Source organism: Alligator mississippiensis, chromosome 9, assembly GCF_030867095.1.
Source record: "Alligator mississippiensis isolate rAllMis1 chromosome 9, rAllMis1, whole genome shotgun sequence".
NCBI lineage: Eukaryota > Metazoa > Chordata > Crocodylia > Alligatoridae > Alligator > Alligator mississippiensis.
The window spans coordinates 51,298,827-51,316,803 of NC_081832.1; the positions used below are offsets into that span (position 1 = coordinate 51,298,827).

Below are 17,977 nucleotides of genomic sequence, written 5' to 3' on the forward strand. Positions count from 1 at the left end.
AATGTATTTTTCGGAGGAATTTAGAGCAAGGCCTTAGAAATAAAATTCAAAAGCGAGTAGCATTAGCTTTATGGGTTCTTCCCACCTGGTGCTGTCCAAAATATTAAACAAACAGTTTCAGTGGAAGTCACATTTAAACAAAAGCCTGTTTGATTTTACTCCAAGTGCAGAACTAGCCAAGATGTTTTTACTCCAAGGTGCAAAACAAGCCAAATAGTAGCAGCTTGTTCAAATTAGTGGGAAGCAGAATGCTACGTGTGTGTGTGTGTGTGATCACACTAGACAAGTTAACTGAGGAAAAATGGCTCTTAATTGTGTATATTGACAGGGCTGGTATTGGCGATAACCATTGATTTATATGTATTCTTTTTCTTCTTTAAAGGACAGACATTAGCATATTATAATATAACTGATTGATTAGAAGTTATATTATTGTCCTTTGGAAGTATGTTGCAGGAGGCAAGGGTTATGTCCTGTCCGTCTCCCTTCCCATGGTCCAGAATATTTGCCTGACTACTTCCGATCAATCAGTCTTGTCTGTTACCAGAGCTCAGTGCCTGCTGCCATTTTCCCTTTAGTTTAATTTCGGAGATGGCTTTGTATATAGCTCCCTGGAGACTTACACTGACTAATCCCCTTTCGCTGTAATTAAAGAAAAAAAAAGGAAGGAAGTCATAAATGGGATTTATAAAGGGAAGCTTTTATATTGAATTCTGAGAGCCACATTTTATAGAACATGAATGCTGACCCACTCTAAAAGGATTTGCTGGAAATTTAATTTAGAGTCTGTGACTAAAAGGGCACCTTTAAAAACTAGCATTTGTATTCATTCACCTTATGTTCTATAAAGGTAGTTTCATCAATATCAAGTGGCATGTTTCAGTCTCCAAAGGCTGCCAAACAACATGCAACACCCTTCTAAACAGTTCAGTATAAGAATAAAAAAGCTCCCCATAGGAGGGTAGAAATATAATAAAACTGTTTAGTTTTTCATTTTACCTTCCATCTGTCAGAGGCAGTAAAACCATCAAAAGAATAATTAATGTAAAATAAACACATGAATTGATAATATTTCTTGATGTCTTCCAGCTCAAAGCTGGAATTGTTCAATTTTTCCCAATCACCACCATCATGTCTCACAAAGATGATTTCTAAATAATAAAATAGCTTGGCATAGCCTTGAGATTATTAAATGTTCTTGAACATCTTTCGTTCCTATTTCTGGATAATCTAGCTTTAATATTAAATGTCTGTTTCACTGAAGTAAGTGGTAATGCCCCTTTTCAACCACAGAAGTAATACATCTCTGCACAACTAAGTTAAAAATAATTTGCTTATTGTTCTGGTGGGTAAAATGTTAATATGAAGATATTAATTGGGAGAAGCACAATATTTTCTCTAGTATCATGTTCCTGATTTTTTTTTCTTCGTAATTTCTTCCTTTTATATTATACATAATCTCAACAATACTGTTGAGAAAAAAATTATTAAAGAAAACATGTTTTCTTCTAGCAATGATGGCTGGAAGTGGGGAGGATGAATTATAGTACTTTAATTCATCAATTATCGATTCAAATACAGTCCATGTGTATATCTCACCCACATAGTTGCTGTCACTGTGCACTATCCTGTAAAGTGAATTTGGTCTCAGTTTAGTTCCAGCGCCATTTTTGTTAGAAGGTTGAATACAGAGTCCGGGGACTGAATGAGCCTTGAAAATGACATGCCCTGCTTCCCTTAAATATGCTTTGCACTCCCCTATAGATGGAGTTCCCCAGATATACTTCCCTGTTGGGCAGTTGCGGGTGCTTATACTCTAGATGACTGTGTATTATTTAGCCTGTGGATAAGTAGCCCTTTTTCTCCTCTTCTTTGTTTCCCGTCAAGGTGTTCAGTCCAGCTCCCTATAAGAATGAGACCCATGTTTTGTTTTTTTAAGGAAAGAGTCCATTCCATTAGGGAGGATGGGTGAGGGAAATTAAGAATCTGTCTAACTAATGTGACCTTTAAGGAAAAGGAAAATGTACTAATGTAATTGTAGCATTTAAAGAATTCTTTTAAAAAATCAGCTTTTGTATGTTGATCTGTTTTACCTAACTCTCTCTTCTGTTGTTAAGTCTTATTGATCTTTTAGCCTTGATTGGAACTGACAGGAATTAGTTTGCATTGATCTGCTTTCCTTTGCTTTCAACAGCTTTATTTATGCTAAGCATGGTCCCTGTATTCATTTCCTTAATAGTGAGTCCCCTGCTGTCTCTGCATCTGTGAGTGACTGCTGAGGTAGAGCATTACATTTTTTTTAATTAAAGGGATACTGAACATACACCAAATGACTTCAGTCTTCTTGATGCACACAAGGGACTGATGTGCCATACTTCCCAACCACAATAGAAGGAAGCCCTTTAAAAACATTTTACTGTATTTGTTAATTTATTTATCAAAGTTATATTCCTACAGGCTACTTGGTTAAGCTTGACAGCTTTGTTTACAATGGGGTCCCCTCCAGAGCCATTCCCAATCAATCCTCAGTTTTATATGCTGCAGAATTTCAGTGCAAACGCTATAAACTGTTCTAAAGTCAGGGCTCAACTGGAGTAAGAGAGTGGATTGAAGAGGGGTTCAGTTCCCACTGTTAAAATACTTAAGCCAAGACACTAACTATACAAATGTACTCATAAAGCAAATTGAGGAATGGGAAGAACAAGATGCTTCCTTCTCTCTTCGTCGGATTTTTGTTTTATGAACCCTTTCTATAACAATAACAGTAGATACGTGAAAAATAATAAAAATAAAAATGTTTTCCCAAATATTTGGTGGACAATCACATCAGAGTTTTGCTACCTATAAGAAGATACCTTCTTCTTCTTTTTTAAAATCTTAGATGAAGAGAGATGTTTTACTTTGTACTCTGAAGGTCAGAATATGTAAGCACTACTGAGCAAAGCACGAGAGTGAATTTGAGGCATGAGGTTCCTTTACTGAAAATATGTCACTGGCAACCCCCAGACATACAAATCTAGGGACTGTCAGCTCAGGCGCCACCACTGATCTAAACTGCTGCCATGTAATATGAAGATCTCTCAGACTGATAGTTCATTTGTTTTAGAGGCAGACAAAGCTAAGTCCTGTGTGCACCAATTGTATTTTAAATGTAATGTGTGGCAGATGAGTTAATAGTGCTTTGTCTAATCTGATCTTTGCAGGGTTTCAGTATGTTTTGGTTATTTGGTCACATTACTACAAATGAATGACTCATTAAAAGGAATGACATAATTAGGTTTGACCTAAAGTTTGTACTAATTTTAAAAATGATCAGATTTGTCCCTAGCTGCATCTTACCTTGAAGAGGTGTGTTTTGTTTGTATTTTAAGATTGATAATGTTTCCAGGAGTCTTTAGTGCAAATTTATAAATGTATATCTTTTCTAATTGATTGCCTGGCTGGTTGTCTTGAAATGAAAAATCCCTTCCAAAATCATAGTAATTAAATGAAATTATAGCATGTTAAAATATATTGGTTTCTGTGTGGAGGGAGGGGAGAGGGAGAGCAGGGAAGCATATTTAGTTTCTTTTGGGCAAATTAATATATACAAGAAACCCAGAGCAGAACTGAACACAATATCAGCTACACCATTGATAAATACATTTATGTGGCAAGTTTTCAGCCTAGTCTTGTAGCTTCCTCTGGTGACTACATAAGTCTCCATTCTTTTGGATATACCCTTAACACTACCTGTTATAAAGTTCACACAGTCCTTTTCAATGTAATATCAAAAGCTAAATGATCAAATGGAAGCACCTTCAATTTGGTGTCCCTCCTACCCCTAATCCTTGAGTAGTCTCAATTGCTACAACTCCCCTGTACTTATTTAACTTTCTCCTGAAGGAAAACCAGACTAGTACTAGTTCGCTCTGTTTTACCACTAGAACACGACATGCAGCTGTGATGTGACTCTTTCTCTCTGTTGCAGGCGGCTTCACACAAATTTCCTGCATTGTGATTGCCACCTGGCATGGCTGTCTGACTGGCTGCGTCAGAGGCGCACTATTGGGCAGTTCACGTTCTGTGTAACACCTGGGAACATGCGAGGTCAGCTTGTGGTGAACGTTCAGAAGAAGGACTTTGTCTGCTCTGGTAATGATACTAATTATTCATTTATCTATCTTCTGCCATTTTCATAATGAAATTCATACACAAACAGTGAATGGAGTATTATTATGTTAGTCCTATTTAAATGTCATTCAGTGGCAGCGCTGGTTTGGTTTACATCACCGCTAAATTGTTTGGTAATATGTTAAATTATTCTGATTTGTTCCATCTTACATGAGCTATTGGGCTGTGTTAATGACTTGATTCTCAAAATCTTTTCAAACTGTTCTATTAGAAATTATTTAAATGTGGAGGAACAATTAAGAAGTAGGAATTTGGCATTTCTCAAGGGAACATCCCTCCAGTTTCTACAGTTGACTAGAATACAAAGGGGATGAATTAAGAATGTCTAATCTGTGTTGACTGATGAAGGTGCAGTCTACGAGTCAGGAAGTATACGTTTTGTCTCAAACTTGAAAACAAACTTTTTGCATGACTCCCAAGCCGTGACACTTAACTTCATCATCTAAATTTCCTTATTGGTAAAATGGGGTTGATAATACTTACCAAAGTCCCAAGTGAATTGTTTGTGCGTGTGTGAGTGAGTATATGCACATGCATATGCACACAACCCTATATAAATACATATTAAGTAATTTAACAGTACAGAATTCTATAGATATCATTATTTATTTAAAGGAAACTTATTCAGAAGTTGATTTTTGTGTCCATATGAGTTTGCACCTTTGGCTGAGTGTGATTCCTTGGTATATGAGATTATCTCAGTTTAAGTGATAATTACTCTAATAAAATATAAAGCCTGCTGTAAATTTTAACACAATTCTATCTGGTAAGGAAGTATCATTTCCCTCAGTATACAGGTGAAGAAACTGAAGTTATAAGGAGGGTGAGTGCCTAAAGTCTCAAGAAAAGCTGTTAATGCTAGGAATAGAACACTGATTCTTGATTCAGTGCTCAGACTGCTACATGCCCTGCATTACAAAAACCTTCATTATATTATCCACAGTTGCTGGCAGCATTGGCAGACAGGCTAGCCAAGGACTGAATGAGCTTACAAAACAAGTTTCCCCTCCTCCATTAGAGGTGAACCTTGAAGAGTGAAGGATGTTAGTGTGAGAGCGTGCAGGAGCTTGAAATGGCATTGGTTACGATGAATTGATTCTCTTGGCTTCAGTCCTCCAAACTGTCCATTTAGTCCCTTACAAGTAGTAGTAGTATATGGGAAGGAAAGAAGTGTTTTTATAATTGCATGAGTATTTCCTAGGACATTAGGGTTTGGGGAAACTCTCCTTATTCAAAATGTGATATGTGCACAAAGGTTTACAGGAGGAAAACGCCACCAATGAAATTGATGTCAAAGTGTTTATGGAGTATTATTACTGGTGCCTGGAATGGTCTGCAGGTGGTGAGTCCTTTTTTGTGTGTTGCTTGCCGGCCAACATAATTTTGTGGAGGTGAACCACATTTTTTAAAAACATAAAAGCAACTGTGCCTATCTGAGTACAGGACTGAAGAATGAGTCCTCCTGGGGACTTAAAGACTGAAGCAAACAGCAGGAAAATGATTTTATTAGCAGTCTTTTTCTGCTTTAGATACTTGATGCCTGACTGTATGCCCTTACATAGTTACAGTACAAGTACCTCTGATTATCGGGCTTTTTAAACAAAACCAAGGAAAAGTGAGAACTATGTAATGGAGAAGGCCCCAAAATTCATGGCATGTTACAGATGCACAGAAGAAACTGTGACCTGATTTTCAAAGGCATTGAGCACCTGAAGTTTCTGTAAACTCTGGGATGCAATAAATTACAATCTAAGGGAGAAAAAGGTTGGAGAAATAACAAGCTGTCATAGACGGGGGGGGGGGGGGGTGAATAAAGGCTTGTGGGTAAGAAACCATTAGCAATTAACACGGCAAATAACCAGGTTACTCCTTCCCTGTAAAGAAAAAAGTTTTGAATGAGTGAAGCATTCAACCACTGGTGCTTCAGAAAAAAAACAATTCTGTGCAGTGACGCATAGAGATGTTTACGTGAGGAGAGCTTAGGTAAAGCTGGGGTGTGTGGCATGCTACCGGCCAGGACCTGCCAAGTAGACTTTTGTATTAGCCAGGCTATTCCAAAAGGGAAAGGAAGTGACACAGTGGAGAGAGAGAACATGGGTCTTCCTCGATAGATAGATAATTATGCACACACATCAGGGTTGTCCTACTGATGAACTATGGGCCTCATTCACCCTTCACAGGGTTAAGTTGCAGCCCTCGGGTTCTTGACTGGTTGCCATTTCTCTCTTCTAGGTTTGCTTCCTGATCCTGCCTTAGGGGAGCTGAGGGTGAGCCTGGGGCCACACCGCTCAGCAGCAGCATGTGTGTATGTGTGTGTGTTGTGGGGGGAGGGATTGGTCACAGGTGCATGGTGTGGTGAGGGGGAAATCTAGGTGGTATGTGGCTGGAGAGACCCATGGCTCACCCTGGAGCAGTCTGCAGGCCTGTGGTCCCCACTGGTGCAAACTTCTGGGTTCAGCCCCTGCCCAGAAACTCAGAAGTTGAACTGAACAGCCCTAGGCTATGCAGTTCTAAAACTGGAGGAGTTTATTCCAAGGGAAAACTGAGCAATGAGCTCCATTTAATTTTCATTTGTTCCACAAAAAAATCTGTGAACATAATTTTCTGAAAACTCACAAAAGTAAGAGCGCTAAAGGGCATCTAAAACTCTAGCTCCACTGTGGAACAGGCCAGCTTCGCTTCCCTGAATTTACAAGCTAATTTAATTAGTATTTGCCTATGAGGTTACCAGATCTTTACATTGAGCTATTTCTGTTCAGGACAGTGCTGCGCAGGGCTTATCCCTTTGAGAATACATTTTACATAATTTAAGGTGATATGAACCACAGTTACAAGCCCCAAGCTGGTGCTAAAAGGCTTTTGTGTATCATAGTGACAAGCTTAGTGATGAGATAAAATACACTGAACCATTGTGTTCAGGGTATATGTTCAAGGTTTCTTTATTGCAGTAGGCAGTTCTTCAGAGAAGAAGAAAGATCTTTATGTTTCTTGCCTTTTTTTGTCCACTACATTAGGGATTTCATCACAGGATTCCCAAGCTTAGTGCTTGTAGTGGCAGGAGTCAAAACTGATGCAGACTAAAAACAAGTCAAGAAAATAATTTAAAAAATAAATGTTAATTTGGAATAGAGCAAATTACTTTAGACTGATTCTGAGCAGTTTTGCATGGCTCACTCTCCATTGCAGAGCACATTTTAAAACTTGCGAACTTGTTTTACTGATAAATATGGAATCGGCCATGATAAGAAATGAGGATATACTTGGAGAAACTACATTATTGACATGTGAAATGATGCCAGATGTTTGCAGCATTGCTACTGCTTGAACCTCAGTAGTTTGACTTTCTCTCTGATGACTTTTCTATAGCACCATGTTGCCTCTCCCACCTGGCAAACATTAATACCATTAAAAGATTGGCAGGTGGGTTATAGGGACTAAGGTACAAATGCACAAAGGTGTGTACACACTCAACTCTCATTGATATCAATGAAAGCTAGTGCCTAAATACCTTTGCAGAACTGGGCCTAAGGTTTCAAATCAGAGTGCACAGTTTTTGCATTTTAATTGAATGGTTTGAAAATAGTGGTACAGCTCCAGAAAGACTTGGTTTGGTCACACCCATGAACGATTGGCTACAGCATAAGAGAAAATGTGGAAGATTCATTTGTGCTTAGCAGCATGGAGGCAGGCTTGCAAATACAGCTCAAGAAATATCTAAGTGGATTTGTGGTACTGAGAAAGGTAATTAACATGATGTGAGCAGGGCTCATGCTTCAGTGGCAAAAATATTTTGGCATTCTTTCCCTCTAATACTTCATTGTGGGAGATCAATGGAGAAATGTTGGGCGATTTATTAGCTGTCTCTTAATGTACCACACACTTCTCTCTGGCTATTAAGACAACCTGTCTACTCATCATGGGAGGGTCTTCTCCTCTGGAGCGCTTGTGTTGGAGTAGCCTTCCTGGAGCTCTGCCTTAATGCCATCTGTTCTCAAATTAATCTGGAAATGTATCCTTTCCCCCATGCAGCTGCTTTATTTAACTCCACAAAATGTTTTGTGATTCAGTTCGCACTCAAGGCACTACATTAAAGAAGGGAGTATTGTATTTTCAACCACAGAGCGATTACACAAATTGATGAGTTACAAATAGTATGACAAATTTCTCCTATCTCCTTCTACCACAACCCTCCAACTCACTGCCACATTATGGAGGTAAAGACATAAAACACCATGCAAAGACTTTCTGTCAGCCAAAACATCAGCTCTGTTTAGATGCAAGGGAACTGGTTTTTTTTTAATAATCTTTGCGGCAGTCACAAGGGAGGGGAACATGGGGCAGGGCGTAACTTAGCTTAGTTTATAGCACCTGGTTTAGCCTAACAGTTCATGTTTAGGCCCCAAACAATGTTTAGGTGGTACACAGCTGAAGTATTTCTTTCTATCCCTTTACAGTAGCTATTCTGTTTCATTTCCCTAGGCCCTCTGAATTAATTCTTTATGTGAATTTGATTTGTAGGTCTTTGATTTCTCTTCTACCTGCTCTTTGCTCATTCAAGGTGAATTTAATCTACATACTGATCAGTTACATTAAGTCACAAAGCTTTTAGTCTCCAGCTTTAATGCATTTGTCAGCCTTTGCAATCTGACACACAATGGTTTTATGAAATAACACAGGCAAAGGGGTATTGCCCTGCTCTTGTCAGTGTTCTGTGAGTGATGCACTAAATGACCCCAGCTTAGATCACGTGCTTTTATTTTCATTCTTTAATGGATCATTCAGAAATTTCTTATTGGGCGCATCTACACAAGACATTTACTGCACAGTTGATAAATTAACTGCCGTAAACGTCTCAGCATCTACACGTGCACCTTTATTAGGGCACAGAAAACTAATAAACTCTGCAGCAGGTTAGTACTTGTAAATACTGAGTAGTAATTGTAATGCAAGTACTACCCTGCTGCAGATTTTTCTTATGCAGCAGTGCATGTGTAGACGCTGACCCATCTGGCTGGAGCACGAGAGTGCTTCAGTGCAGGGACTGGCCTGCTGGTTAGTCCCCCACAGTGAAGCAGGTTTGTGCCCCAGACAGCCCCTCTGCAGCGCATTGATCCTGGTCAGAACAGGCCTGCTGCAACCCTGCTCAATGTGTGGCGGTCCAGGTACATGTATAAACTGCATGCCTGGGAGCTTAATGGCACATGTAGACAAGTCCATTGTTTTTTAAGTGCCTGTGTAAAGAAAATATAAGGAAAAAGGTCCAAAGAAATAATGTTGCATATTCCAATTAAATAACTAAAAATAAAACAACTGCATTAAAAGATAACTGAACTGAATATTGTAGATTAATATAATGAGCTAGCTAGTATGTTTTTACACCACGGTCTTCAGTTGAATAGAATCAAAACTGCTCAAGTGTGTGACCTTGTTCATGATCTGCTTATTGGTAATTGAGATGGGTAATAAAGGAGTTCTCTCACTAACTTCAATGGATGTCAGAATAAAAGGGATTTTTCTATCCCAGGAGCTGGTACCAAGTTCTAAATAAATGCATTCTGAAGTATAGCAATGACCTTGGACTCCTAGGTTATTGATGCAGTTTTGTTATTATGACACTCACCATGTATAGACATTCTGTTTCTCCTGGGAAAGTCTCTGCTCTCCAAGTAGAAATCACTAGTATACATGTGTTCAGGATCTTTCTCCCAAAGCAAAAATGACTGCTCCAGGAGAAAAATAACCTGGGAACAACCAGAGTTAAATCACTCCCAGAAGAGTTTCTCCTGGGAGAGCAAAAGTGTATATAAACCGCACTTCTGAAAGAAGCCACAGCACAGTCCTTCAACATCCCACGGTGCTTTGCTCCCCTCTGCCCTGCCGTCTGAAGACAAAATGTCATTCAGGGTGGAACAGAACATGTTCCCTTCACAATACTGTGTTATGCTATAGGGAAATGCAGGCTGACCCTGAGCAGTCGGGTCAGCTAATCAGGACTGTCCTGAGCCATCTCTCTCCAGGCAGACTGAGGGAGCTGCCCAGCAGGCTGATATGTAGCAACAGCCCTGGCTGTGCAGCCTCGGCACTGCAAACTCTCTGCTCTTCAAGGGCTCAGCATTCAAATGACTATTCAGGCATCTCTGGGTAACTTTTTCTACCAGGAGAACAAACCCAGGAGAATTCTCCCAGATCACTTGAATGTATGTATGCAGCCACTATTTGTTACCAATTTCTTGAAATCTATTTTTAGTGGGGGACTATTAAAATCATAAATATAGGGTGAATTCCTTTCTCACAGAACCAGACATATACATTTTCAGGGGAGGAATAGAAAGAGTTGCTAATATAAGTAATACCAAATCTTCATCAATTTCTAAGATCTCTTTGAAATTAATTCAGAGTTGATTTAAGACTTCCATCTTCCAATGGAACAATAGGAAATTTAACAACATGTAAACTTAAATATTTAATTTTGAACTGCCTCTTCCAGGACAGATTTTCCTTAATGAACAATGAAATGGGAGTTTGAAGGGAGGGAACTTGAATTCATAAATTGTTTCCCCCTCCCCGCCTTCCATTAAGATGTTAAATGTTTTTTTCGGATCCTTAGCCCCGTCCTCAGGGAAGACTTGATTTCTGCTTGCATGCTTCTAAGAGTGCAAATCAGGAATAACTCAGTTGAGCAAGTCTCAAACTTCTATGGGCAGAGAAGCAAGCTCAAAGAATTAAACTTTCAATCTGTTCTAAGTAAAGCAGTGGACACTGATTTTAAGGGAATATTGAATTGATGCAAATCTAATTTGAGAATCTAAACTTCCTGGTTTGGCTGCTAAAACTGCAACTGGAGTTTAAAGAGAGACATACATTATGCTCCTGTTGCCTGACTTGCACTAAGAGTCTCAGTAGCACAGGGAGTTAGGATGTTTTTCTTCTTTTTAGATGAGGTCAAACAGTGCTGAGAACATGGCTATTAATTTCTGATCAGGACTGCTAAAGTCCCTAGAGTAACTTGATCAGTTTTTTCCTTGTTCCTTTGTGATGTATTGTGGATGAGAAAAACAATGAATAACTACTACAATTGATTTCTCAAAAACAACCTTCAGGCCATATAACATGCAGAGAACAGTTAGGAGATACCAAGAGGGTTTTCATTTAAATCCCTCTTCGCAGCTTCATACCTGTATAATCACAAGCAGGTCCACTCATGGCAACATGTTGCTGTGAGGTACTGACAACTGATAAGGAAGAGGGGTACAAGCCTATAAAGGAAAGGAACACAGGAAAATAAAGGCGGAGTGAAAATGGGAAGGACTATTGCTTGGAGATATCACTTTATCTTGCAGGCCTTGCCATTACTGAGCAGCAACAATCCTTTTGAGGGAGCAATGAGGGGCCGGTGAGAGTGTAAGCCCCTTGTCAGTTCACCTGCATCCAGTAGCAATGCCCCCTACGAAGTACGCGGTTGTTAATGGCTGGAGAATACAGGGGAAGGTTGGGGAGGACAGGATCTTTTTTTAAAGCATAAGGGCCTACTACTTTGACATCCTCTGTACAGAACTATCTCAACTCTTTCATCAGTGAGTTTAATATTGGCTCCAACTTTTACCCCTTTCCATGAGTTATCCATATTGTAAATTAGAATAAAATGTCTCTATCACTGACAGCTTGGATTACTCCTTTTGAGAGCAACAAGGTTCCACTTCCTGAGAGCCATTTTAAACCTGATCCAGTGCAAAGTTGAAGGATTTAACGGCGTATTTGATTTTTGTTTTAAAAAGCCTTTTTTTGAAAATTAAGATCTGAATCTTGTCTTGAGCATCTTCAGTGCTATTTTGATATGATTTTGTTGCCAATAGCTATATAACTTGGCTCTAATTTAAAGACACATTTCAGTGCTGCTTATTTTTCACCTTAAGAATAAGCCTTGTTAAGATCTCACAACATATTATTAGTGTGCTTGACCCAGGAGATCATTCATAGAGACTTTTCATCTTAGGAACTCTGGAGAGACTTCTCTGGCAGAAACGGCAGGAAAACCTACTGGAGGGTGGGTAAAACACTAAATCATGTTTTGTGCTTGAACTATTACTGATATTCTATGAATGCTCATTTTGCTTTTTTGCTTTCAAGTATGTTCTAATAAAATGGCTAGATGTGACTGCAGACAGACTTGGAACTATAAAAATTATTTGGCACAAACATTGTTGGTTTGGTCCTTGACCAGATTTTGGAACTTTGAATATATGGAAATAGTACCATGTGCAAAATTTGTACAAGATGCAGGGCTGTGCTTTGACATCCAGCTCAATAAGCTGTTGCTGGAGTGGCAGAAGGTTCTGGCCTCTTGTTCTTTCCTGCATGCAAAACTCGAAAGCAGGAAAAAGGGCATTATTGAAAAGAAAAATAGCAACAGAAAATACCCTTTCTGTGGTGCTTCTTTGTCACTACCAAGGATCCGGGTTTTCTGTTCACTGCAGAAAAACACATATTTTCTCCTTGAGAGGAGAAAAATGCAGGAAACCATGGGTTTCCCCTTGCAGGCTGGCAGCTTTCCAGCTTACAAGGAGCTGCCTGGAACGGGGAGGGTGATTGTAGGTAGGAGGCACCACATGCATGTGTGCACGCAACCATGTGTGGCCAACATACAGCCAGGCAAGGTGGTAGGAGCAACCCTGGTAGGTGAATACAGGTAAGTCTGGGAGGGGGGGAGGGGACTGGCAGGCCAGGGCTAGGGGACTGTCCATGGGGCGGGTGGGCAGGTGTGCGTGCACGCGTGTTTGTGTGTGTGCCTGGCAGGGATGTACAGGAAGGATGTGTATGTGGAGAGGGTAGGGTAGGGGGCAGGTGCCTGCTGGCATCTGCTGGCACTGGGGGAAGGTGTCCAGGCACAGGGCTATGGCTGGGCAGTGGGATCTGAGGCAGTCCTTGGTGCTGCTGGCAAGGCCATCCCTGTGCTGTTGCTAGTGGGGCCCACCCAGAGGTGCCTACCCCTCCAGCTGAGGAAGGGGGTTGGGCCTTTGGGAACAACATGGAGCTGTGTGGCCATGCCAGAGACACTGGAGCCAGTGCCTGTGCTCTTGGGAAGGGCATCTGGGAGATGCTGCCCAGGGTGGGGATTCTGTGGCCAGGGCACCTGGTGCAGCATGGGAGCCCCCACCTGGTGTGGGAGGTGCTACAGGTGTCCCCTTCTCTTTCCTCCAGCCTGTGCCGGGGCTGGATTCACTCCAATGCCACCCACACAAGCCAGAGCCACCACAGCTGCTGCACTCCAGCCCGAGTAGGGTGAAGGCCGCTTGGATCCCCTTACCCTCCATCTGCTGCCCACAGCATGGGCTGGGCTAGAGCCATGCTCTGCTTCATGTTACTGCTGTGGAATATGGCACTGGTCTGCCCAGTCCCAGCCCCAGCATGTGGTAGCCCAGTCTCTGTCTGTGCTACTATATGAGGTACACTGCATGCATATCATGCTAGAGGCTGTCCCCACCATGTCCCCACAGTCCACCATCCTGTGAATCTACATGGGACTGGGCAGGGTGGGGAAGTAGCTAGGGACCCCTTCTGGCAGGGCCAAGTGGGGGCTGAGAGCTGCAGGTCAAGAGTAAGGGGCACCAGCAGGGCTAAGGGGGTGAGGGGTGTGGGTTGGGAGTGAGGGGCACTGACATGGCTGGGGGGGTGGGGGCAGGGGACAGGGTCAGGAGTGAGGGGCACTGGCAAAACTAGAGGGACTGTGGCTTGGGAGTGAGGGGCAACAGTGTGGGCAGGGGCAGGGTCCTGGTATATCAGAGCTGCACAGCATTCCACAGCAGCGAGGGGGACAACTGCAGCTGGATCCACATCTTGGTGAACAAAGGGGGCAGGGGGAGCTCTGATTTGCCATGATAAAAAAACCCAAAATCAACTGCCAAAATATATAGATATTTAAAATTTATTTTATTATAATGATTGAGGCACTCATGGTTTTCCAAATTGTTTTATAATTGTAAATATATCAATAACACATTGTGTTCAACTGATACATACATACACACACACACACACTCATGGAAAAATGCAGATTTGGGTTTTTTTTAATCAGAGAATTTTGCATTTTTCAACAGAGAGAACCAGGATCCTTGCTCACTACCAAGCTTTATCTCTCCCATTTAAATTGCAATGACATGTCTTAACACTATGGAGAGCAGAGAATGCTGTGATGGGAGTACACATTAAAAAGGATTGAAGAGCTCAAGAAAACCTGGTGTTCCAGACTCATTCATTAGGCTTAAATGAAAAACTGGACAGAAATGCCTGAAACTTGGCCACATTGGTTTTTTTGGCAAAGCAAAGACACATTGGTTTTTTTGGCAATCAAAGCTGACAATCATTCTTGCACTGTAGTAAATTTATGTGGAGTTGAATAGCATCATAGTAGTCTCCCTCCTTATGTCTTCCTCTTACTGTTAGAATCCTTGTATCTGCCATAGATACGTTTCTTAAAGAAATATTTTTAAAGTTGTGTAGTTGCTTGTTTAATGATGCAGGATTAAAGCATTTATACAGGAGGTCAGCTTTTGAACTATTACTCTGAGTACTAATGTAATGATGTTTTGTATTAGTGTTCAGTCATAATGGTTTATTTTATTACTAATACAATAATAGCAGTTCAGTATACAGTAGGAATGCAACATGTTATTATAAAATGCCAGTCTAAACTGTCATTCACCTGGAGTAATATCTTTATTAACGTCTTTATTAATGATGTGGACACTGGCGTCAGAAACGGACTGGCCAAGTTCTCTGTTGACACCAAATTTGGGGTAAAGCGTCCACACCTGAGGGTAGGCTGGTGATCCAAGCCGACCTTGACAGGCTCAGAAAATGGGCAGATAAAAACCTGGTGACATTCAATAGCGAAAAATGCAAGGTACTCCAGGCCTCAGGGGAATGCCGCCTGCATCACACTTATAGGCACAACAGTACTATGCTTGCTGGTACCATGGCCGAAAGGGACTTGGGGGTCATGACTGACCACAAGATAAACATGAACCACCAATGCGATGTCGCAGCTGGTAAAGTGAGAAAAACTCTGTCTTGCATCCATATATGCTTCTCAAACAAATCTCAAGATGTCATCCTTCCACTGTACTTAGCCTTGGTGAGGCCACAGCTGGAGGACTGCATCCAATTCTGGGCTCCACAATTTAAAAAGGATGTGGAGAAGCTTGAGAGAGTCCAGAGGACAGCCACGCACATGATCAGAGGGCAAGAGAACAGGCTTTATGATGAGAGGCTAAGAGCCTTGGAACTCTTCAGCCTGGAAGTGTGCGGGCTCAGGGGTGACTTAGTGGCTGCTTATAAGTATATAAGGGGTGTGCATCAGGATCTGGGGGAAAGCCTGTTCACCAGAGTGCCCCAAGTTATGACAAAGTCAAATGGTCACAAACTCCTCCAAGACGGTTTTAGGCTGGACATAAGGAAAAACTTATTTACTGACCGAGCCCCCAAGGCCTGGAATAGACTTCCTCTAGAGGTGGTGCAAGCACCTACTCTGGACTCTTTTAAGAAACATTTGGACACCTATCTTGCTGGGATTCTTTAACCCCAACTGACTTCCTGCCACTGGGGCAGGGGACTGGACTTGATGATCATCCAAGGTCCCTTCCAACCCTAATGTCTATGAAATATTGCTGAGTAGAGAAGAATAGGGTTGGCCCTGAGGACTATGGCAAGCATTTACCTTAAACCCAGAGACAGCCTCTTAATTTTAATCACCTTTGGGTTAACAGTCAGTTTTCTATAAACCAGTTCCATCCACTCTCCTCAGAAATGTGATCTACAGTGCCAAGCCATGACTGAGCACTTAGGCAAAAGTTGGTTGTATTAAAATGCATTCAGATTTTGACACATGTTGGATGGAGAAACATTGATTTATGGGGAATACCTGTTAGCACTCTACAAGTTTCTGTTTTGACACTGAAGTTTTAAAATTCAAAGCATATAAGTGAAACTGGATGCAAATCTGGAATAATATTTTACTAAAATGCATGATGCCACAGAATGAAATACTTAGTGGTGTTTTGTTTACATGTGATATTGGCCAAATCCTCCCAGCTTGACAAATGCAAACAGGGTTGTTTTTTTTTAATGAGTTTAGATCAGGGGCTGGCAAAATATGGCCCACAGGCCAGATCCATTCCCCCAGGTGATTTCATCTGACCCCCTGGCACCCACTAATTAATTTTACCCCACCCAGTCTGCACACTTCACTCTCACTTCATGCATGGCAGGGCCCCAGCCCAGCCCCAGCCAGCATGCACAGCTTCTGGTTGGGACTGCTGCAGCCACTGGGGAACTTCTTTGGCTTCCTCCTCCTGTCCCTGCTGCAGTGCTTGCTCCATGCATGGGTAGGGAAGCAGCAGGTAGGTGGGAATGTGGAGCATGAGGATGGCAGGAGTGCAGAGCCTAGGGCCTGTACCCAACGGGACAGCGGGAGCATGGAGCTTGGGTAGGTATGTGGGGTTTCTCGGGTGTAAGGGGGATTGTGTGGTGACCCTCCCCTACATGCCCCTCCATGGGGCATAGCCCCCGCCACTGACAGCAGCAGCGGCAGGCAGCAGTCCCTCAGGGTGTTCATGGCCCACATAGGCACAGCTGCCTACCAATGCACAGTTCCAACCAGTTCCAGGAGCTGCATGTGGCAATGAAGAATGGAGCCAGGCTGGCTCACCTCTATCACACGGGACTCATATGCATCTCCCTGGACTCATGCACCACCAGAGGGAAGCCCTGAGCAATGGAGCCAGTTGCCTTCCCCACTCCTTGCTCCCAAAAGCAGGAAGTGGGGAAGGCAGCTGGCTCCATCTCATGGGGCTTTCTCCCTGGTGGCGTGCAAGACCAGGGAGCTGCATATGAGCCCCCCGCAACAGAGGCAGGCCACCCTGGCTCCACTCCTTGCCACCACATGCAGCTCCCAGAACTGACTATAGCTTTGTGTCACCAGGCAGCTGCACCTGCACAGGCCACAAGCACCCCAAGGGCCTAGGCCCACTAAAAAACTGTTTGCATTTGTCAGGCTGGGAAGATTTGGCCAATACCACATATTGCTGCACCCCCCCACACCCTCCCACATACCGTACACCCCTCCACACACAGCCACACTCCCTCACAAACCCCCCACACACCCTCTCCCATATATACACCCCACCATACGCATACAACCCCCCATACGTAATATACAAGAGTAAGACTTTATTTTTGAGCTGTTAGCCAGTCACCTCTATATACACTATGCAAACACACAAATCAGGACAAAAATATTTTTAAAAATAAAATTAAAATATGTTATAGTAGATGTTTGACTTTTAGTGTATGAAATGTTTTTTTTCCAGTTCCAAGATGACAACCCTTCCCCACAAAGGAGTACTTCTGGAGGCAAGGGGGGGGACTTTCAGTGGCAAAGGTCAGGGGTTAGTGGGTGGGACTTCTGGTCCCAAGATGGGGCCCTCGACAACTCACCAAAACTCATTAAGCGGCCCTCTGGCCAAAATAATTGCCCACCCCTGGTTTAGGGTCATAGGAAAATAGGGCTGGAAGGAACCCCATGAGGTCATAAAGTTCAGCCACCTGCTTAAGGAAGGATCATTTTTGACTAAACCATCCCAACCAAGTGTCCATCCAACTTGATCTTGTAAAACTCCAAGAATGGAGATTCTACAACATCTCTACATAGTCCATTTCAATACTTAACTTCATTCATATTCAAAAGTTCCTACCAGTGTCCAGCCTCAATTTCCCATGTGGAAGCTTGAGGGCATTGCTCCTAGTCCTG

The 17,977-nt window shown here is 42.1% G+C and overlaps 1 protein-coding gene across 5 annotated transcripts in view; it reads left to right on the top strand.

Moving 5' to 3' along the window:
- Positions 1 to 17,977, top strand: part of SLIT3 (slit guidance ligand 3) — a 964,832-nt gene that overhangs the window by 600,450 nt on the left and 346,405 nt on the right. For all 5 annotated transcript variants that reach the window (XM_019487139.2, XM_019487141.2, XM_019487140.2 and 2 more), the window contains one exon: positions 3,971 to 4,134. In XM_019487139.2, the coding sequence (XP_019342684.1) occupies positions 3,971 to 4,134 (164 nt within the window). The remainder of the gene's footprint in view (positions 1 to 3,970; positions 4,135 to 17,977) is intronic.